This window comes from Anopheles merus, chromosome 2L (assembly GCF_017562075.2).
Source record: "Anopheles merus strain MAF chromosome 2L, AmerM5.1, whole genome shotgun sequence".
Taxonomy (NCBI): domain Eukaryota; kingdom Metazoa; phylum Arthropoda; class Insecta; order Diptera; family Culicidae; genus Anopheles; species Anopheles merus.
The window spans coordinates 24,571,762-24,596,043 of record NC_054083.1 but is presented as its reverse complement, the minus strand read 5'-3'; the positions used below and the strand labels follow the sequence as shown (position 1 = coordinate 24,596,043).

The window sequence follows — 24,282 nt, the reverse complement described above, 5'->3', positions numbered from 1 at the left end:
GATCCTCCCCAACCATCCTTTATTTCTGGAAAAAAGGATGCGTCGTAAAAAAAAGTGCGCTCAAACTCGTAAAAACTTTCACACGAACGCTTTCAACGCTCGGCTTATCGGTGGTGTCCCCATTCGGATCGGTGCTAAAAATATTAATCTCAATAACAGCGACTTTTTGTGCGGGAGCAGGGTAATACCGCTTTCCCACAGTTGGGAAGCCCTTGGGATGGTCGTACATCTGTATGGAAAACAACACTCAGCAAAAAAGAGAGGAAAGAATCAAACAAAATATCAACCAACTGTCCACCGGGGATAATACGCTTTCGGCAAAGAAGAGCAACCCGGGAAGCTTCAAGGATGAGCTTCCGGAACCGATCAGTAAGCCCTTTCCATTAGTGTGGCAGCCCCTCATTGGCGCTGTGTGTGGCTGTGGGTGTTTTTATGGGTGCTGAAGTTTTCTCACTCCTTTCTTGGGCTTCCTGTTGCTTGTTTTTGCTGCTGCTACATTGCTACACGCATACACACCTTCTATCTCTGTCTCTCTCTCTCTGGTCCTCTCCAGGAAACACTTGACGCATACCGAATAACTAGAGGGCCGGGGGAGCGTTGTGCGTTGTGAAAAAGTTTTCCCAAGCTTCTCATATTGCGCCCCGTTCAATCGGGCCTGAAAGCATCTCGAGAGGGTTTGAATTGGATGAAAGTTTTTCCTTCCGATTCATGAGGCTGCCACTTGAACGGGGCGAGTTTCGTCTTTCGCTTCATTTTTAGTCCTGTGTGGGTGGGGTGTTTTTTTTTGTCTATGCTGCTAGTCAATATCGGAGAGTCTTTCCGATTTGGGAGTGCCCCGTCCAAGACGCTTAATATCGCTTAGCCCGGCGAAGTCGGTGGATGGCTAGCGCATCCGGTTTGACGTGGAAGGATTTCAATTTGATGAATTATTTCGCCACTCGACGCTGGGGCGATATTCGTTTTTTGGCTGCTGGAGCTGTGTTTTCTGGGTTGTTTCCGGTTTTTTTCTTCGTTTTTTTTTTTTGGTTGGAAAGGTGCAGGAGTTGCTTTTGGAGCTGGCAGATGGTTTCCGGTGCTGTATAGTAATCCAAGAGTCTTTAGAAGACTACTGGGAACGCGCTTTGCTGCGTGAGTGAGTAGTGAAGCACAAGAAAAGTACCGGAAGTGTGTTTTCAATTGGAAAAAAATGCTCCATTCTACAGCATGACGAATGGATCTTTTACGATCGATTTAATGGTATTATAATCTTACGTTTCCGTTTTTGAGCGCACTGGTGGAATCTATCATTTGACAAGTAATTGTTATATAAGAAAATAAAATAAATTGCAATGCACGCTCATGAAAACTTCAAGAACTCAATAATCCAATACTATAACTTACTAAAATGCTTAAATTAAGGCAGCGCTATAGCTTGTCAATACCAAAGACGCAAAAGAGGCTACTCTGGTACGTCAAGGCGGGATATGCAACAGATGATTGCAAAAAAGCAAAACATAACAACTCATGAAGTAGACGAAAAACCAACGCTTCCGTTCGTTATGATTCCTCTTTATCTTCCACAACTACAGAAAAAAACAAGAAGAGCAAAAAAACATCCACACAGAGCAGAATCGTACTGCAGTGCCAGGCAAGAAAAAGAGATTACAATACTCGCTCTGAATGTAGCAATCGGGTGCGGGATTTTCGCGAAGGAGATTAATGATACAATAAAACGTGTTCATCCGGGGCAATAAATTTTACCACACACTAATGGGTTGTGTTCCAGTAATATCGCGCCAATGGTTATTTCGCTTCCACGTGTGATTGTGAGTGTGTGAGGGAGAGTCTGTGTTGGTACATAGCTATCATTTTGATTTCCTTCGGTCCGTGTAGTGTTTGCTGTTTTTTACCCCCCCGGATAACCTCAGATCAGATTAAACCCACGATCTTATCACACGGAAGCGTCATCGATTTATTTTGTTTCATTAAATCTGCATGCGTAAAGATTTATTTTTGGGAGTAAAATATGGAAAAGGAAGCAATATTTCAGCATTGAAATTTGTCCAGCCAGAAGTGCAATTATCGGTTTATTTATATAATATGAAACAAAATCGATAAATCGATGATATATGTCCTTGTTGCGTGCAACAATGTATTATTAACCTCTTTGTGTTTCCACATGCTCATCGCGTTTGAAGATTTGCTACGTCGAGTTTTTATTTGCATTTCCCGTACAATGTTAGAATCTGTTTTGTTGTGCATTCGATAACATTTCATTCATGGAAAATGATTACTATACCTTGTTCAAGTTGATGAACAAGCGGCTGGCAGATATTGCGAAATGAATTCAAACAATTGCATACCAAAACATCAAGAGTATTCGTAACATAAAAGCTTGTTTTGCTTTCGCTGCAAAAACCATGGATTGTTTCTAAAAGCATTCTTCACTATTATGCTACTGGCATAGAACGAATAGCAAAACACTATGCTAAAACACGTGCGAAACTAGTTCGGTTTCTGGAATGAAACATTTCATTACAGATGCAAAGCTCAATTTTTTAACATACCAACCATGACGCGGGCGTTGGGGCGAACCTTTTTGCCCGGTTTATGGAAAACCCGGCAGCTCTAATCCCAATTACACAGTCGCACATTCCGGGCAGAACATTCACCGAACATGGGTAGTCGGTTCGCAAGGTTGGTCGATCGCGGGGTGGCAGCATGGAAAAGCTGAATGGCACAGTTTATCATACGCTCTGTTATGAATATTGTTTACCGTTCAACTTTATCCTGTCCCCGCTAACGGACACGGGACGCCACTTGGGCAACGCGACATTGTTTTTGGTTGCTGCGAGGCAGGGGGCTGCGAAGTAGTTCAATGTGTGTAGTGCAAACCTTTTGAACAGGGAAAACAAAACGCTTGTCATGCCGTGTTCTTTACTGTCACATTTGTAAACTTTTTTCTCTCCCTTTTTTTGGGATATAGAAGGGAACTTCGGGGGAACAATGTTGTGGTTCAGAGGGCGTATATCTCACGTAGGCAAGTATGCACATTCGGAGCGAAAACAATGAATACATTAATCTTTAGCCCATCTGTGGCCCTTGTTGCAGTCGGATATCCGTGACCAAAAGTATGTACCCGTACTGTTCAATGGTTGAGCACGAGCTCTCGGGTCCTCCTTCCCTGTCTATCGCCCTGCCTGAAAAGATTGCACAGGCTGGCAAAACTTTTGTTCCCTGACCCATCCTGTACCACGTTCAAACCGGACACAGACCGACTGTGGCGTAAGCTTGCAGCATAAAATTATATTCCAATGTTAGTTTTGCTTTGAACATTCCTAGTCTCCGGCCTATTGCCCGCTCAGCTAATGCCTTCCTTCTCGTTTACCTGCTCCGTTTGCAGACGAATCACACGACCCGAATGGAGCGGCAGCCAACCAGGCCGGAAACGGTAAGCGGAAGCCCGGTCAGCGCGCACAAAACATACAGGAGGAAACTGACCTTGATCCGGAACTGGCGGCCCGGCTGGACCTGTCCTGTATGGCCCAGGGGCTCTTAAGGGCGCCCGAGATCGACAACGGCTACGTGGTGAAATACAACAGGTGAGAACTGTGGCCACAAAAGGACCCCCAAGGCACACTAGTGTCCGGGATCTATTTATTTCCATCGCAAATCGGAACCCAAGGTTGGGAAAGCTCGATGACAGATCGCACTCGGGGAGGTGTAGCATGCTGATTGTGTTTTCTTTTTGCTCTCTTCCCCCCACCGATTTCCCGACACGCCTCACGCAGACGGAAGAAAGCGGGTAACATCTTCCTGGTTGCATATTACGAGTGTGACGATTATTACGAGCTGCAGCCACCGGAGCATGATCGGCTGTACTGCAGTGGGAAGAAGTGGATCGGCAAGCGACCGGAATGCATCTCCACCCGCACCGGCTCCGAGGATGACGAGGAAGGCGAGGACGAGGAAGAAGAGGAAGAGGGAGAGGAAGAGGAAGGTAAGTGGGGATGGAGATGGAGACCGTTTCGAAGCAGGTGGCCGTTTTCCCATGCGAGCGGAGCGCATCACACCTAAGCGTTGCTGCTTTGTTTTACATTTTATGCTGGGGGTGGGTGTGATGCTTGCAGCTTAAGATTGAACATACATTGTTCGATATGGAAAAGGATGTTGTTTGTAAAGATTTGCACTCTCTATCATCCATGTTGCACAAACATTTGTGCATTTGTTTAAACTTCACAACTTTTCAAACTCCTTGCAAGGAAAATCTCGCCCAAATATATTTACTGTCTGAAAAACGGTGAATAATTAATTTCATATAGGGCGAATCTTAAACTTCTTTGTGTATAAGTTTTTTATGTGCCAAAACACAAACGAAGCTAAAGTCTTTGCCTTTAATTATTTTCCTAGAGAGATTAAAAGTCTAGTTTAATGAATAAAACAAACAGGTATTTTAATTTTCTATTTGTTATTTTACCTTTGGTTACAAAAATTGCATCTTTACAGAAAGTTGTCTGCCTTCTAGCTGAATTGTAGGATGTAAAAGCTGCAGGATGTTACAGCTATATGGCATGGCTTTTCTTTCGGTTATCTTGATCGATTCAAACCATTTCATCATAAGATAAAGCAATAAATGCGCCAATAAAATAATAAAACAATAAAAAAGCAAAAAAATCCAGCCTTATTGTTTATTGGTTTTATTGCAATTTAATCACACCAATGAGCATGATTTCATTATTGTTTTTTGATTTGTATAGAAGGAAATGATATACATTGCCATAACTTAGGAAGAGACATTTGAAGGTTTACTTTCAATCACCTGAACGAATGGAAGCACTCATAAAGTTAAAATGTAGTTGCCGTGACCTTGAAGGATTCTTTTTGGAAAACTCATATTAAAACATTAAAACAGTTCAATAAAGAAATAGATCCCCTAGGCTGTTAAAAAATCGCTGAATGACTGTTATGAAACATAATTATCGTAATAATCATATCCAGCTGTGCGATTATTCAGTGACTCACCAAAATTGTTTTGATGCAAAACGTCTCTAACTAACTTGGTTTCTTTATTCTTGGAAACTGGAATGGATAGGAGGCTGAAGATTTTGGAGTTAATTTCTCTTTGAATGTTTGGGAAAATTGATATTTTGTTTCAAATTTCAAACTAGTGCGGGTAGTGTCAATCTTTTTTTTAAATAAGCAATATGATAAAATTTTTTTTTTAATTTTCTTCAAAATTCATATATAAATAAATCTTATACAAAAAAAAAATCTTTTCTGGTCTAACTGTTCTTAATTTTTGCAAGAATAATCCACGAAATGGATTTTTTTAACCTGCTTTAAGCTTGTAAATCTTTATACTTTTTGCTTCAAATCTCACCTTAATCAAAGAAATCATAAAAAATGCGCAGAAGGAATTCAGTAGAAGTGCTACACTTTCCAGCTTGCTTTTCGGTCGTTCCATTCAACTGAATCATTTCATAGACATCATTTGAAGCATTTTAAACCTGATCAGCTGATAACGATCAACAGTTAGTCGGGGTTTCTGTTTGTGCAGCGGTTTTTTTTATTCCATCTGCCGCATAAAAATGATGAAGACCGATCATTCTGACCTTTCTATCAATGGCGAAAGCATGAGCAAGGTAAGAAACCGTCGAAAAGGCACGAGACCGTCAGTCACGATTTTCATTGAATTGCTCCGTACTTTGACCGTTCCGGCACCTGAGTTTCCCATCCTGCAATGCTTTTGGCAATTTCGTTCAATTCGATTTGAGTTTGGAAACGCAGATCAATATTATCTCTTAAGTACCGCCATTTGTGAGTGGAAAGGTATCGGGGCCGATCAATATCACTTTGCTGTTGGCTTTTCAGTGTTTGAAGATTCGTTTCAATGGCTGCGAACGAAGTGAACTGCACACTATGAACTAGTTTAAATAGATTATTAACTCTAGGTTAGGAATCTGACTTGAGCTGATTATAGCAGTGAGTGCCGAATTTTGTGATGCTTACCTAAAAAATGGATAATAACACTTTCAGAATCGTCCTCAAAATGTCGCACCCGTTCCAATTTCGTGCTGGTAGCAATCGTTACATCATGTGCAGCCCAAAAATGCGCTGCGACACCTTAGTTGATTTCTGTTGGCCGTCGGTATTTGTGTCTGTTTATTTTCCATCGTTGACTTTCGAGCGGCAGAGCTGCTGCCGTTGGTGCACGCTCCCGTTGCCAACGCGATGGCAATGTGACAGGTAAAACGTGTGTAATTTATGTCGCGCGGTGATGCTACCAAGATATTAGTGGCATAAATTCGACCTTATCCCACAGCACCCACCGCACGCCCACGTATTATGCACGTGCTCGGTGGAAGCCACCGCCTTCTGCATGAGCACGAGCGCACAGGTTGGCCGTGGAGGTGGCCCTTTCTCCCGAGATAAGAGTAACGAACGAATGGAGCGTGAATGAATTCATCGCAAAAGGTGCCCCCTGTTCCGCGTGGAGTTGGTTCCGCTCGCGTGTGAAAGACGCAGGATGATCTGTTATTCCAGTCGGATTGGAATTCGTTTTCATCTCCTCTTGTGCTCTTGGGTTTGGCATTACTCTTTCGCCGGTTACCGAAAGGGGTGCTGATTTTCTGTGTTTCCCATTCCTTTTTTTTGCTGTTCAACCGAAAGCACCAACCGAGCTCGTACATAGTGCAGCTAACAGTAAGGAGATAGGGACGCTCAATCTTGTGCTCCAGATCCATTTGAAAATGTTTCACAGCATAGCAGCGGGTTCGCATTTTGCTGCCTGCATTGTCTGAAAGTGGAATGTTGTGTTTTGCTGGTATGTTGGGTGAAACAGCTGTTTTCTAGATGTTTATTGGATGGTAAGTTACCGCTGGATGGATATTGCCTGCTTCCGGGAAAGGCATCCCGCCAACACATAGTTACAGCCGGCTTAAACCAGCACGGACGGTTGTTTGGTGAAATGAAAAGTGTCCCGAGCACATTTGTGCCCATCACGGGGATATTGTTTTACATGATGGATTTAATTGTCTGGGCTGAGAAAATGGGGCACATGATTGTAACATATGGATAGTAGCGTTTGAAACAAAACGAATACTATGTAATGTCTTGACAAGTTAATATTGTCATGAGGATTGTATAATTTTTGGCTTTTTAATGTGACATATTACAGTGAATGTCTGGATAAAAAACAAATCATTTACAATTTATTAAGCTTTGAATTATTCTTGATTTTAATGTGTTTCTTTCATTACATTAATTTTTGTTTTGCAGATTACGAAGAAGAAGGAGAGGAAGGCTCTGAACAACCATCCGAGCATGATGATCGAGTTCATGAGCGAGTTACATCTACAACGACAACCACACCGGCAACTACAACTACCACTTCTACTACGGAGCCAACAACAACTTCAACAACCGAACCAACAACAACCACCACTACAATGACATCAACAACGGAACACTCGACCACTACTTCCGAGGTGCCACACACGACAACAACGGAAGTGAACGTTCCGGACAATTTAGCTGTTCTTGAAGCAGAACATGAGACTCATCATCATCGATCGGCAACAGACTCGTATGAAACAGAGGAGCATGAGGAGGATGAACCCGAGGATGACGAAGAAGGTGATGATGATGAGGAAAATGAGCACGATCACCGGGAAACTCACAAGGTAGACGAAAGTGACAACGAGGAAATCGAACAGAGGAAACCCTTAGAGCATCCGTCTTCAACGGCGACGACGACCACGACCACCACCACCACAGAGTCTACTGTGGTTCCAACGACTCCGCAGACGTATGTGGCCGACTGTGGTCCCGATCGTGGCGGTTGTGATCACGAATGTCGAATGATTTATCACGGCAACGAGGTGGAACCGTTGGTAGAGTGTAGCTGCTACCGTGGATTCCTGCTGGATGCACGTGATGGAAGAACTTGTCACGGTGAGTAATTTGTTTGCCCAACAGATGTATCGATCGTATTGGGGTATTTGCTTTTCTGCTGGATTCGGCTGCTGTCGTGAGAGAACTGATCGAACAAATGCATTGGTGCTACAACTCAATTGGCTAAATTTAGATTAAAGATCACGGCGCGCACGTTATGCTGTTCGACCTTTTCACGCTTTTGTAAGCAAAGACGGTTGGGATTGGAAACTATTATCGGCATCGGCAGGTCTGGCAAGGGCGAGTTGCAGCCTAGATGCAGACCCAGAGATGCAACATCTAACTCCAACTAACCAACCAACCAAACCAGAGCTGATCACGACACAAGTGGAAAGTGTTGGTTGTCAGCAGGCTTAGCTCAACTTCTCGACGGTCCCGATACCCGAGACGTCCAATCAGGAGAAGTTAATTCCCGGTGACAAATTACGGTTGTAGGTTGGGATGTTAATAGCGCACACTGGCGTGGTCTGGTCTGGTTGTTGGTGCGAGAAGAAGCATCGGGGTGTTTTTTTTTTGTGTGGCCCCGCTTTAGGCCTTCTAAAGGGGTGATGGAAATGGACGATGAAATGAGATTTTGAACGGAGGCGTCAGAGAACGGTGGTACGTTTGCTTGTTTTCTTCGCAGTGCCGCCCAGCTCTCGGATGTCCGATGCGATGCTGACAGGTCTGTGGTCTCTGAGCCAGGCGGAGTGTTTTTTCTCCTCTGAAGTGAACACATGTGCTTGTGCCGTGTGGTGGAAGGAACGGTCAGGTTGTTGGAAGGGAATAAAATATGTTGGGAAACATTTACATGATGTTCGGACCCAAAACTTTCCTCGAGCCGTATTGAGTGGGCCCAACACTGATCAAGTGGCTGCTGTCAGATGATTGACTTTTTCGTAATTGCTCACAGATTGGAGCTTGATGGGAGGGGATAATTTAATTTAAGGTTTGAGGTGCTGGCTCAAAGCGATGGCGGTATGAGGTCGTTGTTGTTAAACGTTATTGCTGTTATCATTATTGATACTATTTGTTTCATAGATATTGTGTACTAAAGGTAAATTTTAATGAAATGGAAAGTATGTAGTAATTGATTTAAATTAACATAAAACATAATTTCTATCATTGTCATATTCTATCATGCTAAAGCTACCGTCAGGTAAAGCGTATACAACAACATTTCTTTATGTTACAATTTTTGTTGTAAGATGATAAGATATTTTGTATTATGTGTTATTCAATAGGTTCGTTTTTGATGGTTTAATGGATAATTTAAGCAAACTCAAACCAAGTTAAATATTATTTATATTTCTCATAAAAAAAAAACATTTATAGTTGTTACAGCAATTTTGTTAAAATAAACATAATGAGCCGGTCTGGTGGTACAGTCGTCAACTCGAACGACTGAACAACATGCCTGTCATGGGTTCAAGCCCCGAATAGACCGTGCCCCCATACGTAGGACTGACTATCCTGCTATGGTAACAATAAGTCACTGAAAGCCAAGCTCACTTTACTAGTGGGTACAGGCAGGCCTTGACCGACATCGGTTGTAGTATCAAAGAAGAAGAAGAAGAAACATAATGAAGTCTTTAGAAGCACTGATTGAGGCTTCAGATAATCTATGAATAAATCACTTAAAATTCAATACCTATAATATGAGTTCAATACCTTTAGCATCAATGAATACAAATTAAATATTTTTTAACATAAACAAGATATGTTAAAAATGTTACTAATTAAGATCAGATTACAGAATGTTTGCTACTTCACCATACTTTGTGCTCTCTTGAAACTGAACTAAGTTGAAGTTCTCAAAACTTGTCTAAACAGAGCGTGAACGTCTGAACTGCATTAATGCGTCCTACTCCTCCGCACTCAAGTGTTTTTATCGTGATGAATAGAGTTAATCCATCTATTTCTACATTTCAAACTCTACTTCACACCGGTTCCACCTGCAGCCGTTTTACGGTTGAAACTCCCAAACATCAGCGCCCACCATCACCATTGCCCAAGCGCACCAGCACCTCAATAATTGCAGGATTAGACCGCCGACGCGCATCATATTTGTGAGCTAGAAACGTCAGCCAGGGTTACTTAGCCGTTTGTTTAGCTGTCACTGTGCCCATGTGTCACTGTGCGGCGAAAGCAACGCGTTGATTAATTGTCAGCACGCGCGCTTGCACACACGCACACAAACGGTCTCGCTCGCTCGCTTAGTGTTTCGCCTGACAGTTGCGTTTAACATGGCGTCACACCTGTCACGCGTAGTAAGCCAATCCCAACAACCGTTGCGCCGGACGCCAAAGTTCTCGTTGCTCCCTATCAAATCAACGCCCAATTTACCAGCTACCCCATCACGAAACATGTTATGATTTAATCCTCGTTTGTTTTGGGCCGTCCCACTCTTCCCTTCCGTGGTTCTTTCCTGCCGCCCCCCACTCAAGCTTCCTTTCGCAGCTTCATAGCACGATTTTCAACACTTAATTTTCGATCATTTCCGATGAGCGTCACCGCCCGGGTTCGAAACGAATTAACAAAATGTTTAATGACAGATAATAACGGTCGGATTTGCATAAACGATGTGTCATCAATTAGCTACCACCTACGGTGGTGGTGGTTGTGCCACTGGCGGCGTTGGTCGACTTTCAAACTGATCGGTAAACATTACAGAAAATGTCTCCGCAACCCGAGCCGCTCGACGCGAAGCGCTGCTTAGTCGGGTCGCCGGTGAACAACGATTTTGCCAACCTTCGCTCTGAGTTTTTTTTTATGGGTTCACATCGAGCTTCCCGCCGGTTTGGTTGGGCGAAAAATTAATCTTCTGGAAGGTGGGTCATTAAATACGGTCTACCGTTCAGTAGTGAGCGTGGAGTGGGCCGTGGAGGAAAAAAAGGCAAAACATAAAAGCAACTGTACTGGCAACGAACCAGGCTTTCTGTTTCGGTGCTGGCGGTGAAGTATGGTTTGTTTGTATAGGAGGAGCGAATAAAAACACACACAAAAAACAGGAAGCAAATTGAGCATATTTATTGATTCAATTTTGCCACTTGACCCTCCCACTCGCTCGCTCAGACATCGATAGCAGGAGCGATTTGAAAATTCTAGTTTATTTTTTGTTTCTCGTGGAACCTTTTTTAACGGACGGTTAACTTCCTGATTTGAAATTTGTGTTGTGCCCTCGTTCCGGGAATCCATTTCCATGGGACTCTACTGCGAGGCCTAAAGTGTGTCAAAAGGCACTTTACGGTTTTCTTGTTTCATCGTTTTAATGGGTTGAATGATGTAACGATTTCAGTAGATGGTGAAACTCAATAAAGCATGGTTGAGTTTTTTTGAAGCGATTTTTTTTTAAACAAACCTCCTTTGATATTTCTACTTTCAGATGTTGACGAATGTGCGGATAATAATGGCGGCTGTGAGCAGACGTGCATCAACAAGCCCGGATCGTACGAATGTGGCTGCGAACCTGGGCTGCAAATCGACACACTGAACGGGCATACATGCATCGGTAAGTGGTACAACCATGAGCTTGTTCATCCGTAGTTTCTGCATACGCTTTGATCATCATTACGCTCGCATGGCAAAACACGATTGCACTAGGCTTTTGTTCCTTTTTCCGACGAAAACGGTTGGGTATGGGTTGTGAAAGGTTTTGCCCGGTAACGAGTGATTAATGGGTATTTCGTTGTGCTGGGTGAAGGTACTACAAATGCTTTGATATGCTCAGTTCACGGTTCCATATAAAGAACGGTAATGGGATATTATTTTTCCCTTTAATATAATGCATTAGTTCTAACTTTATTAAAAAGCTCGTTTAACCATAATACCAAAGCCATCTCCTCTGAAACAAGCCTTTTGAAAAACATATTGCATACCTGGTGGCGTATTTGTCTTCCCTAAAATCAACTACAGCCAAAGCAGAAAGCGCCTAAAGTTATACTACTCAGCATAACAAAGCCATTCCGTTAGGTACGGAAAGCAAACGCACAAGAACACTTTTTCGGGTTGTCAAACCGTCTCGTTTGGGGTTTTGTTTTAAAGCACATAATCGTGCGCAACAGCCGGTGCACAGCCAAACTCATTAACAGTGTGGTACCATCTCACGAACCGACACCTGCAATCTACACGACCAACGACCGACCGACCAACTTCACTCCCTACCCTCTCGCCTGAGCCACTCGCTGCAGAGGTTAATATAATTTAAATTATTTCCTACCAGCATTTTGCATCTCCCGTGGTGGCCCGACATAGCTTTAGGGTTTGCCTGTGGGACGGGAACTGCCAACGGTGCCAACCTTAATAACGACTGACGTCTTGACTATTAGATATCGCCTCTTATGCCGTACTTTGTACCACGCGTCTGATCCTTCTTTATGGAAAAGAGATTAAATGGGGCAGGATTCTGGAAGTAGTTTAACGGAGCAGCGCACGCCGTGAAGTTTGTTCGAGTGAAAAGTGGAACTACTGTACGCGCTATTACGCTGACATTCTTTGTTCTGTTTTTTTTTTTTTAATTTCTTTTAACCGTTGTAGAGTCGAGTTTGCACCGTCTTCCGCAGAAACCATTTCAATCCGGACTGGAATGATAAATTTGTCCGAGCATTCTAGGCTCCTTTTTTGTTGCCGCAGACGCACATTTCTCTAAAAACGACTTTACCGGCAGCTAAACTTGAACACAAAACGACCAACTTTCGAAGTGTCATGATCCAGTCTAGTGTAAACAAACAAGTCACTTCCATTAAACACACTTACAAAGGCAGTCGTGCGAGCGGAGTGTCAAGGGGAGTGAGGCAAAAAAGTCAATCCTCAGCAATGCATTTCCGTGGCTGCAGTAGCTCCGGTTTTATCTACCCAGAAGTACCAAGATCCGGAGCTAAATGAAACGTAATTGTAGATAATCCAGCGTTGAAAAGTATCGTCCTCCGCCAGCGCTGGCTAGGGGTCGACACACTCGAGTTACCATTACCGGGCAGACCATTAGTTGGGCAACCTGGAACGATGGGAGGCTCCGACGGTGGTAAAAGAGGACTGAAGTGAAGTGAAAATTCTAGCTTGAAGAAAGGCTCGCTCTGGCTTTGGTTCTCGGCATGAGTCGAAGGTCGTTCTGAGGGGGGGCGGTGACCCGTACGCCCGCTGGGAGAAAAGATGAGCCTTTCTTACAAACTCTCGGCTTTCCATTACCTGGAGGGCAGGTCAGTGCTGGTCGTACGGGACGGAGTCATAGCAGTAAGTTACGATGAATGCGTTTATCCTTGCGTTGGATGGTGGAGAGTGTGGAGTTTGTAGTTCCTAGTATCACAGACTTTACAGGTCACTACAGTGTCACTAAGGTCGGCTTTAAGGGAGATAGAAGATTATTTCTTGCCCGTGCCTATTGTTTGCATCTTGGTTAGTGAGGTTTGGGAGGTAAAAGTTTCATTGGAACAACATTGAAATATTGCAGCCGAAAGATTTGTTGAACGGAAATTGCTTTTCGAATGAGGTAATTTTTCGATGGGAAGCTATGAGTCATTTAAATTAATAGTTCTAAATATTTAAAAAAATCGAAGCGACATGAATTGCAATGCTGACACAATGATTTAATTAAGAGATAATTTTGAAAATATATGTTTTTTTATATTTTCACTAGAGTCTAAATTGCTTTCCATGAAGTGGAAATATATACTCACTTGTATTTAACCCGCTCATGAATGCGGTTGCACTCGATTAAAAGCGTAAGTCATGCTAAATGGCGTGCGGTACCGGGGAAACTGCTTTGTTTGAATCTATTGGGTTGGAGAACAAGTTTGCAATGTTTTCACCTGTTTGGTTTGAACTTGGATACCCTTATCGTTGAGATTATGTTTATCGGCATTGAAAAGCGTCAAAACAAAGGATAAATGACAGCTAAATGAAAAGCAGAAAATAATCATCATATTTTTTTTATTCCAGTGGTGTTCAAACCTATATGCAATAAAAAGGAACGTTTCGATAAAAAAAACCTTATTTTTCACTATCAACAATGCAATAAAATACGATATACACTACAGTGTTTTACATACAGTGTTTTTCGTGTCCAGTTAAGAAATACATAATTCACTTACTGAAATGTTTCAAATTAAGTAAAAATTAAAACATTGTAATCATGTAAAGAAATTGTTCAAACTCCTAGTAGGACACGCCTACAAAGGAGACTTATTAAAATAGCATTAAAATGGTGGAATCGGGTGAATAGTTTGTTTGGAAGATCGAATACACAATTACGTATCAATTATTATTTCCTAAAAATTCTACGCGAAACGTGTATTTAATTATCCCGAGTATAGCCAACATCTAGCAATTGTGTTAGAAAATTTCCAACCATTTTTTTTTTGCAACATTTCATAGCTAGTAGCAAAAATCCACAAATGTTTTACAAAGTGCACAAACCCATTTTGCAACCCAATAATACCACGAATCGTTCGATAAAATATTAACAGCATCGTACTAGTGCATCGGACAATTCCAACGTACCCTTATCGCACGTTGGCACCATTTACCTTCATTGGATGGTTGTCCAACCGGTGATTTCGTGGATCGAAAGCAATTTTCAACGAACCTTTGCGTTCACGTTGCAAAAAAAAAAATGGGCCGCGAGATTAACTTTGCTCCAACTGCCTGGATGCAACCAGCAGGACGGGACACCTTTTCAACCAACAAAGAAATAAAAGTGTGAACATTCTGTTCGTGCCTGTGCGGAAGGAAACGGGCGTGCCGGCGCAAGTATCTTGGCCAGCGCCATTTTTTGCATACCAGCCGAGGCTGAAAAATGAAATCTCGCACTTGCCACGGCCGGAAATGATGGAAGCAAAAACCCATTTCCGTGACAACGAACGAAAATCCCCGCTCGCAGCCATACCGCTGCGAATGGGTTAAGTTTCTTGGTAGGAGTTTAGTATGGCGCCTTACCCCACGGAATAGATAAGCAAAACGAACGAAAGAATGTAAAACCACCGCTCGCTTCTTAATGAAAAGAAAGTGTGGGCAAGGCGAACTGCTCGCCAACTTTTGCACAAGAAAATCATGAGGGCTCGCAAAAGGGAAAGTAAAAGAAAGCGAATAAAAGCTTTGTAACCGTGTTTCAATGTTTGATGAAATCAACCCTATTCAGCCGGCGTGGCTCCCTGATGAAACAGAGAGAAGATGGCGAACCCGCACCATCGCACCCACATTCTTCCACCAGCTGCAGCAGGTAGAAAGGGCGCACTAGACCGGAGGGGAATTTCATTCATTTTCGTAATTAAGCGTATTTGCTCTCATTAGCAGCACACAATGCTGTGCTGCTCTGCGGTTATATGGGGAGGAAAGGATTCTTTCACCATTTTTTCCGTCCCTGGTCCGGGGTTAGCTTTGCGTACATATTATTATCACGTGGCTGCTGAAATGAAAAGACAGGGCTCTGGGGGCAGGTTTGAAAAGTGCTCGCTTGGAAAAACTTGCGTTTGCGTTGCCTTTTCACCGATGCCATCCATGCGTGCTTTGTGCTACACCCACGTTGGCCATGATGATGATTTATCGCGGATTGAGTGCGGAATAGATCGCTCCGAAAGCAATGGCACAGTATGTCTTATCACATTCAGCGGGCTGTTGGCGTGAGCAGTTGTGTTTTAAATGGTTTAAAAGATTTGAAGCGTGCAGTGTACTCGGAGTGGCATTTGATGAAAGAAAGTATTATATCTGGCTAAAAGTAATACATGGAATAACAATGAGTTGGTTCGACTTATATACATATATACTTATATACTTATATGTTATATGCATTTCTGTAATCCTTTTCTACAAAAATACATTATTGCAAAATTTTGCCCAAGCTGGAAGAAAAATAAATTTTTTTTAAAGACTTGCTTGAAGGGATTATTGTGAGGAAATATCATCCCACGCCGGAAATATCGCCGGTGTGCTTAAACATTTTACTAAAACAAATTTATTGATATTTCGATTGTTGATTATTTTCTTGCATGATATCTCAGTTTTTTAAACAGTTATTAGCGTTTATTTACTATAAGCCGTAGAAATTTGTTTTTTATTACCAAATCGCATATTTTCTGGCATTTAGCTACCGTACCGTAGCTATAGAGAGTTGTAAAGTGCCCAAAACTATGCAATTTGATGAAAGCTTTTTGCTTTTTAGTGGCACAAAAATCCATGAACGGAAAAAAAGCATTCAAATACATAATTTTATGACATTTTTTGAGTTTTGCGGTTACGATACGGATAGAAATCGTAGATTTGCGTAATATTGTTCCGATTGGAATTTATTAATCGAACAAAAAGGGGCAAATTGCATACCTTTGGGCGTATAATCTCAAGCATTTTATTGAAATGTTTCCTTGATGTAGGTTAAAGACAACTATGCATAACATAACAATAACATGGGGCGGTCCTATTATACAGTCGTCAACTCGAACGACTCAATAACATGCCCATCATAGTTTCAAGCCTAGAATTGACCGTCCCCCCGTAGCAAGGATTGACTATCCGGCTGCGTGGTAATTAATTAAGTCTTAAAAGCCTGTAAAGGCCGGCATGTCCGCGTAGGATGCTACACCAAATAGAAGAACAATAACATTAATATTTGTTTGTGTCCAAGAAATAATATGTTCATGCTTACTTCCTTCTCTATGATAGCCAGCAATTATCAATTCAATGGCATACATACAATTGAGGGCAAGGATATACTACCGTCCAATAGATCCATAACTTGATAATTGATGTTATTATTGAGTAGTTTCAGTTGGGTGTCGGATGATAGAAACAAAACATTGATATAGCCAAGTGCATTCTTCACTGATAATTGTGCATACTTAGTGCTTGTGTCTACCTTTAGGCGTGAAAAGTCGAGCCTGAATTGTGCTTCATTAAAAAAAAACTCCGGTCATGTGAGACACAATCACGGAAAGTGATCGTTGAAGCCCATCCACTCAATTAGGATATTGAAACGTGAAGCATTCCAGGCCTCATTATACTCTTTCACATCCTTGAGCTCATTTCACTTCCCCGAAACAAGGCCGTAGGCGAAAAGGGAAAGAGACAAGATCGTATGTGCACCACAAAACCTCTTCCAGGCGCTGAGTGTAATCCCCTTCGTATGCAACTTTCCACGCCCGACCGTATCCATTCAGCTCGCGAAACTAGAATTAATGAGTGGAGGTAATGGTGGTGAAAGCGAACCCATCCAAGAAAAGTTTCAACAGCACTTATTGCGCACAGTTGGCGATGCTGCTAAGTAATTGCTACGGATTATCCTTGAGCAGCGTATAGCTGCAGCAGCCAGCAGCCAGAATCCTTAATCATGTGGTGATGGTGGTACTGTGGCCGGTGGGGCTTGTGTTGTTTGCTGCGTGTATACAGTGATACAAGCTTACTTCATTCGCTTGAGCATCGGGCGGCTTTAGAATTGCGGTGACATGCTTAGAAAGTTTTGTTCCCCATTCAGACCCGCCACAGAGCATGACTTTGTGTGGGAGGTAAAAGAATGAAGAAAAAACAAGGATTTTAATTGCAAACAATTCTCAACAAACAGTTCTGGGAAAGCTTTTGTCCGGAAGGTATTTGTGTATTGAGCGAGTACAGGCCTTGCGGTTGTACGAAAGGATGAAGTGTCATTGCAGTTGTACATTAACCAATAATGTTTTGCCTCAGCAAAAAAACAAAAACGTTGTGGTATGTGAGAAAGATTTATTATTTTGTTGCTGCACGTGTGCGTAGAGCACGCGACAAATTAGGAATGCCGTACTTCAACGATTAACTGTTCCGGGTCAGCAAGCTTCCAGGCTGGTTTGGTTAATGTGTTGGAATAATTTAACGAAAGAGAAAAAAAAACACACACACACACTTGTAATATGTAGCTTCCACGGTTACAAGGTACCATGACCGAGCAAAGTAGTCGTATGTAAAGCACCAAAATCTCCTAATGGCTTCTCATGCGATGTACATGATTCCGCATGGTAACAACATCAAGGATGGGCTTCAATTATCACTGTTGCATACCAGGCACGGTAAACGTTTTTCATCTCGATGGTTTAGTTGAGTGGGAAGTAGAAATGTCGTTTTAATTATATGCTGTTGGGTGCTGTTAAATTTTCCAAAAATAAAATTTGCTAGATTGGGGTAAGGAACTGAAAGTAGATTTTTTATTTGTTGTACTTTTTTAAGTTGAAGTGACAGCTATCTTTTTATATCGGTTAATGCACACTTACAACGAAACGAATTGCTAGTTTTTATTTCACTAACCACCTGCTAAACGCCTACAGTTATGCAATGCGCATGTCAAAATACATTGTCTAGGTTCGTTACGGTAAACGGTTATCTTTTTTCTGTTGCTCAAATGTATCATCAATACAAAAGGAGAGTGATTGATAGGAAAAAGGTCAAGGTTACGTTTTAAAAGTAGACATGGCAGGGTGAGAGAACATTTCCCCTCTCTAATTTGATTAAACATTTCATGCAACATGACCATACCACCCTGCCGGGAGGAAGTCGACACGAGTACAACCTCTTTTGTTCAGCCTTCTCCTTCCGTACCCGCTGTATGTCGCCCACTGGACCAGAGCTTTTGCGTACATTTCTAACGAGTTGACGTGTCATTCTCTTTCTGCTCTTTCTTTTCCATACATCGCCCACTGTGCTCACGTCACAATTTCCCATGCATCCATCCGCCATCGCACCAATCACGCGCGCACGCACACACATACTCACGCTTTCGTCTGCCTCCTCCCCCCTCACATTACCCGGTAACTGTGTGGTGCGGAAATCCACGTACCATACGCCGCTGCTGATTTTGCCACCGGGAAACGTTACGGGGCGGCCAGACGTCAACGAGTGTCTCTTGCGAAATGGCCACGGTCCGTGCCAGGATACGTGCGCGAACCGGTGGGGCAGCTACAGCTGCAGTTGCGAAGGTTTGCCGGGGACGCGCCTGGCAGCGGACGGGCACGGCTGCGAGGACGATGGTGAATGTGCGCGGCAGAACGGTGGCTGCTCCCATCGGTGCCTTTCGACGCTCGGGCGCGTCTTCTGCCTCTGTCCGGACGGGTTGCGCCTCGGAGCGGACTGGAAAACGTGCGAAGGTAGGCATGCTTGCAGGAGGAGGAGGGAAAAAAAATTACTCTCTCTTTTGTTTTTTGTTAAACTTCTTTTTGATTTGGTGGGCTGAGAGTGGGCTCGTCGGAAGGGTGAAAATGGAGCGACAGGAGTGTTGTTCCCCAGTGCACCATCGACGAGCGAAACGGATTGAGACGTCCGGGTTGTCTACCTGTTCAGCTGCTCCGTTCACTGTACTGACAGGGCTGTAAAAGGGTGGTAGATTTGGTTTGCTCATCCGTTTAAATTTGCATTTGAAAGTAATAAATTATCCACCAGCTCAATCTTTCCGAACAGCTCCACCAATACACTATCGATCTTTTTGCTCCAATCGATAGCTAATGGGAGAGCGGATGGTAAACTTTGGCAAATCGTTGGGCATCGGCAGTCTTGCTGCGATATTGCAACGAGATGGTGCTTCCTTAACAGTTCGTTTCGAGTGAGTAAACGTGGATGTGGCAGCGCTTTCATCAAATCATCGCCACTCATGCCATCCCGGGTCGGACGCACCAGATGGATGAGCTTAGTTATTTTGCTCATGCACTCTGGTTCGCAGCGCTAAGCCCTTGAAGAATGGGAACTATTAAAGTATTTGAAATTCAATTTCCTTATCGAAAACAGCTCTACTAGTTGGGGAATACTCTTCAGAACTATTGGTAGTCCGTTCATTTATTGTTTTAATTTTCTCAACTTGTTAATAATGTCTTAAATGTTTTTGGAAGTCTGCTCCAATTTGAAACAGCCTGTTAAATAATGTATGAAATTTATGTATTAATTGTTGGATAAAGTTGGCTTATTTAACTATTTCACCAATTAGTTTCGTATGTGTTCTATACACCTCATGAATTCTGGTTCTTTTACATGTTTCTAGTTATGCTGAACGATTAATATACAGCAAACATTGCATAATAGAGATTTTTTTAAGAGAGCAACCTCGCCAAACAGAAAAATGTGCAATCCTATCAACATTCTCAGAAAATTTTAACCCTCATTTGAGTAAGATCGTTTAATGAGTTGTCAAATAAAACATGAATCTATTATTGTGAAACTCTTTGGAAATTACTTTTGTTTTGCATCGATAGAAAATTATAAAGACTAAATGCTTTATATGTCCATAAAAATATGATTGTCTAAAAAATATCTTATCGTGCTGTGAATTATATTTGAGTTGAATAGTTTTGTACAGCTAATGTTGAGGAAATTCCTGCTCGGTTTCCAGCATTATACGAATTAAATACTGTCGTTGGCGCAAAATTTTGGCTTTAAGGCATCACATTTTAACAATGCGCATCACTTTTTGACTTTAACTGTAACTTTGTCTTTGTGACTTTGTCTGTAAGTCATCAATTTTTGACTGTTGTTGGATTCATGCTAATATTTTAAGGTATTTGATCAGATTTTTAACAATTACAATTTTACATTATCTATACAATACAAAAACCTTGTAATTTGATTGTTTTTTATGAATAAAATAACAAAATTTTATAAATTTTTAGGCCATTGTTTACACCTGAAAATACATACAAACTTTTTTCACGTCATTTAAACTTCCAATACTGGTATAACAATTGTTGCCTTTTAAATTCTATCATTGAAACATTCATTTTGGATTTTTTTAAATAAAATGATTAGCTCACGGTTAAAAACTGATGTCTTAGGGTCAAAAATTGATGCACACTGTCAAAAATTGATGCCTTGGAGACAAAATAGGAATGTAAGAGTCAAAATTTTGCGGCAACGACTGTTATGTTTACAATGGAAAACATACAAGTTTTCATTACACAAGTTTTGGGCAGCCATGTTATTATTTTTTTAGTTTTATCTTATCCAGGTTTGACTGTGTTTATCATATGAAAACGTCTGAACAAGCGAAAGAGTCCTGCACACATGCAGAACTAGACCTTTTGGAGGTTTGATCTGCTGACGAGCTTGTTTCTAGGCTGTGCCGTTCAACATTACTTCACTACACAGCAAATTTTCTCATCCTGCTTCAGTAAAGTTTTTTACTGAAACGGTTCAGTAATAGAATATTTTACTGATTTTCAGCATGAATGTCATGTTTTTACTGACTTTCAGCAAAACAATTTACTGGATTCATTTCAGTAATACGCATTTTACTGAAAATCAGTAAAATAAGTGTCAAATTAGTCGTTTCACTGGATATCAGTAAAACAAATTACTGAAAATGCAGCAATTCATTCTGTCATTTCGACCTGTCAGTTAGAACATCAAAACAAAACAATGCGGTACCCACTAGCTAGTGATGTGCAAAAGTTGATTTTGTAGGCGCTTACAGGCACCCTGGTGAAATTTCAGGTGATATTTCGGCTTACGGGATTAATTTAAAATAATTGGCAGCCGTGTTGGTGTGTAAAATGTTTGCTACAACCCACTGTGCTTACTGAAATTTCGTGGTGTCTGTGAGCGCTTACTGAACCAGCGACACTTGCGACGGCAAAATACAGTATAAAAGTGTATAAAACAACACAAAACATGTATGAACATGAATTGAGGAACTGGCAATCTCTAAGCATAAATAAAAACTCAATTTAAAAGCAATATTGCGTCATTTTTTAATCGCAACCAACTACTGAAAAATCAGTAATATAAGAATGGCTTTACTGCGGTTTCAGTAAACGAGCTGTCATTTTGATGAGCACCGGACATTACTGAATGATTCAGTAAACATTCTTATTAATGAAAGGATTACTGAAACTTCAGTTAAAAAAATTCAGTAAAATTTTACTGAAGTTCAGTAAAAAAAAGTTTTCTGTGTAGGTTGGTTCTTGACTTGGTAGCTATTATCGTGTGTGTAATTGGAGAAACATCTCCGTGTGATGGTTTGAAACCTACCATCACTCCCATTCATTCATCAACGAAAGCGAAAACAAACCGTGTTTCATCCCGATCCCTTGCACACAGCAAATGATTTATCGACCAGTCATACTTTTCATCACTTCTAAACAACCGCAGAATGAGAGTTGTTTTGAGTTTGTTTTCTCACTCCCTTCCCTTCCGTCAGAACCCTCGCACCAGTGCTGAAAGGATTCTAATAGCGAATTAAGTTTTGGGAAAGTGATTTTTGGCATCGAACAAAGCGATATTTTTAGCTCGCGCACAAAAACAAACCACGGCCACGGGGTCGCTTCCCAAAACGGAAGCCCATGCACAACGGCAAGAACGCACGGATTTTGAAGCGTTCCGTGGGCCACTGAAACGGATCGTGCTGCAACAACATTGTTTCGCGCCGTGTTTATGCCGATGTGGGTGTGGGAAATGGCTAACGCGAAGCCGAGGTTCGAATTTGGCGGACGCGCTGTGCTGCACTGTTCGACGACACGGCGTGTCTCTTGCCGAAACGCACAGCCTCATCAGAAAAGGCGGCCACTTCGCTCGACGTACGATAGACAGCGTAAGGAACTCCCGTGGCATGCGGTGCAAGAGGGCAGAAAAAAGTTTCATTCATTCCGCGGCCCAGGAAGCGTTCCAGAGGTTGTATTGACGGAGCAGAGGGATTGGGGGATTATGAAAATATTTTCCCAAAAAGTCTCGAAACCACCGAGCCCGGGTTTTGGGCCGAGCTCTGGTGGGTTTGGGAGTTTCGGGAACTTTTCCTCTCTGCTTTCTTCAGCAGCAGGCGCAGCGGCAGCACGATGTGGCCCGTTGTACAGTGTTAGGTTGATGTACCCTTTTCGAGACATCATCGCAGTGCGTCCGGGCATCATCCGCATTATCGTTGGAATCTGACAGGAGCCTTGTTGTGGCAGAGTGTTTTTCTCTTCGTCTTTTTGCGGGCATTTTGTTCTTCGTGTCTTGTTTTTTTTTGTTGTTATTGCTGTAGAACGAAGAACCATATTTGTGATGCTTGTGGTACCGGCTGCTGTGCTGTGTGTCTTCGCCGTCTCGTGGGTTTGTGATTTTCGTTCCACAGAAAAAAGGGAACGCACGAGCTTTTGGATGCGGCACTGTGGTCGAAGCTGTGAAGCGAGACGACGTTTTGAGCAACGGGTAGAATTTCATGAACTTTCGTTGCCGTTTTTTTATTATTTTTGGTTGCTTTGTTGAAAGTTGAGAGTAAAAGACAGAGATACGGTTCGTTCTGGGGCTGGTGGATGCACACGGAGTGCCCGATACGACGGCACTCTATTATTATTTATACTTATAATTTTCCGCTCGAAATGCTGGGCCAGAAATAGTTGCGACGCTGGCACAAGAGAATGTATTCTTTGGAATGAAAAAAGGAAAAGAAAAGAAAAAAAGGATACGCAAACCTACAAGAAAGCACAAAACAACCTTCATCAACTTATTTTTGTGTAGCTATGTGTGGGGGTCGGTGAGTTTGAGCGAAAATCAACTCAAAGCTGGTAAAAATGGCTCTGCACTTCCTGTGAATTTTTCCATCGATTGCCAGGAACTGTGAAGCCTTGCAAGGAAATAAACTCAATTCCAATTCCATCTGCTGGTTGGCTAGCCTGCCTGACACGTGTTGAAGGAACGCAGCATGCACTTGGAGGTTGTGAGCATTAGTATGGGCTCCTTTCAGGGGAAAGTCCTTGCAGATTGGTGATCTTTTGTGTGTACTTGCACTTGTCTGTCGTTGACACAGTAGAAGGCTGAATGATGAAGTCGTCGGTAAGGGAGAAAAGTAGTTTTATACATCGCCGAGAACGGAGTTAGCTCGAGACACTATTGCTTTTCCTGTAATGTTTGAGAGTAGTTTTACGCCATAAAGTAAGTCTTGCATCGGCAAATATATAAGCACACTTACGACGTTCGCTCAAAGATGAAAGAAAGATTGTGAGAGTAAAAGGCATGCTCGAAATATAGCGTAAGGGGAAATTGATTGAATATTAGATAAATTTCTGCCTGCAATAAACATTTCTTTTGCGAATTGTTTTCATGAAAAAATTTAATATATGTTACAAACAGTAGCTTGGACAACAAAATTAAATGAGTTATGTTAAATGTTTTATGTGGGACAATCCTCAATGCTGGTCACGGCATCATCGTATGTATGCGAAAATTAGCTCGAGTATTGGAAATATAATTGCTTATAAAATCAATGCTTGGTTGGTATGAAAACAGATCATAAATAACTCCACACATGATTGTGCTAACATCCTTAAATCTAGTCATTAAGTACACAATGGGCCGTTGAACATCAACACGCTGCTTCGCCTTGTTTTGCCTCGCTTGTCGCTTATCGCTGCTTCTCATTATGCCGTGTTATGCTCATTGTAGCTCAAACGCATTGGAAACCATTTGATC

General features: G+C 42.1%; 1 protein-coding gene across 3 annotated transcripts in view; it reads left to right on the top strand.

Moving 5' to 3' along the window:
* LOC121594681 (fibrillin-2) overlaps positions 1 to 24,282 on the top strand; it is a 105,731-nt gene that overhangs the window by 43,048 nt on the left and 38,401 nt on the right. For all 3 annotated transcript variants that reach the window (XM_041918240.1, XM_041918237.1, XM_041918239.1), the window contains exons 3-6: positions 3,383 to 3,581; positions 3,771 to 3,979; positions 7,258 to 7,932; positions 11,297 to 11,422. In XM_041918240.1, the coding sequence (XP_041774174.1) occupies positions 3,383 to 3,581; positions 3,771 to 3,979; positions 7,258 to 7,932; positions 11,297 to 11,422 (1,209 nt within the window). The remainder of the gene's footprint in view (positions 1 to 3,382; positions 3,582 to 3,770; positions 3,980 to 7,257; positions 7,933 to 11,296; positions 11,423 to 24,282) is intronic.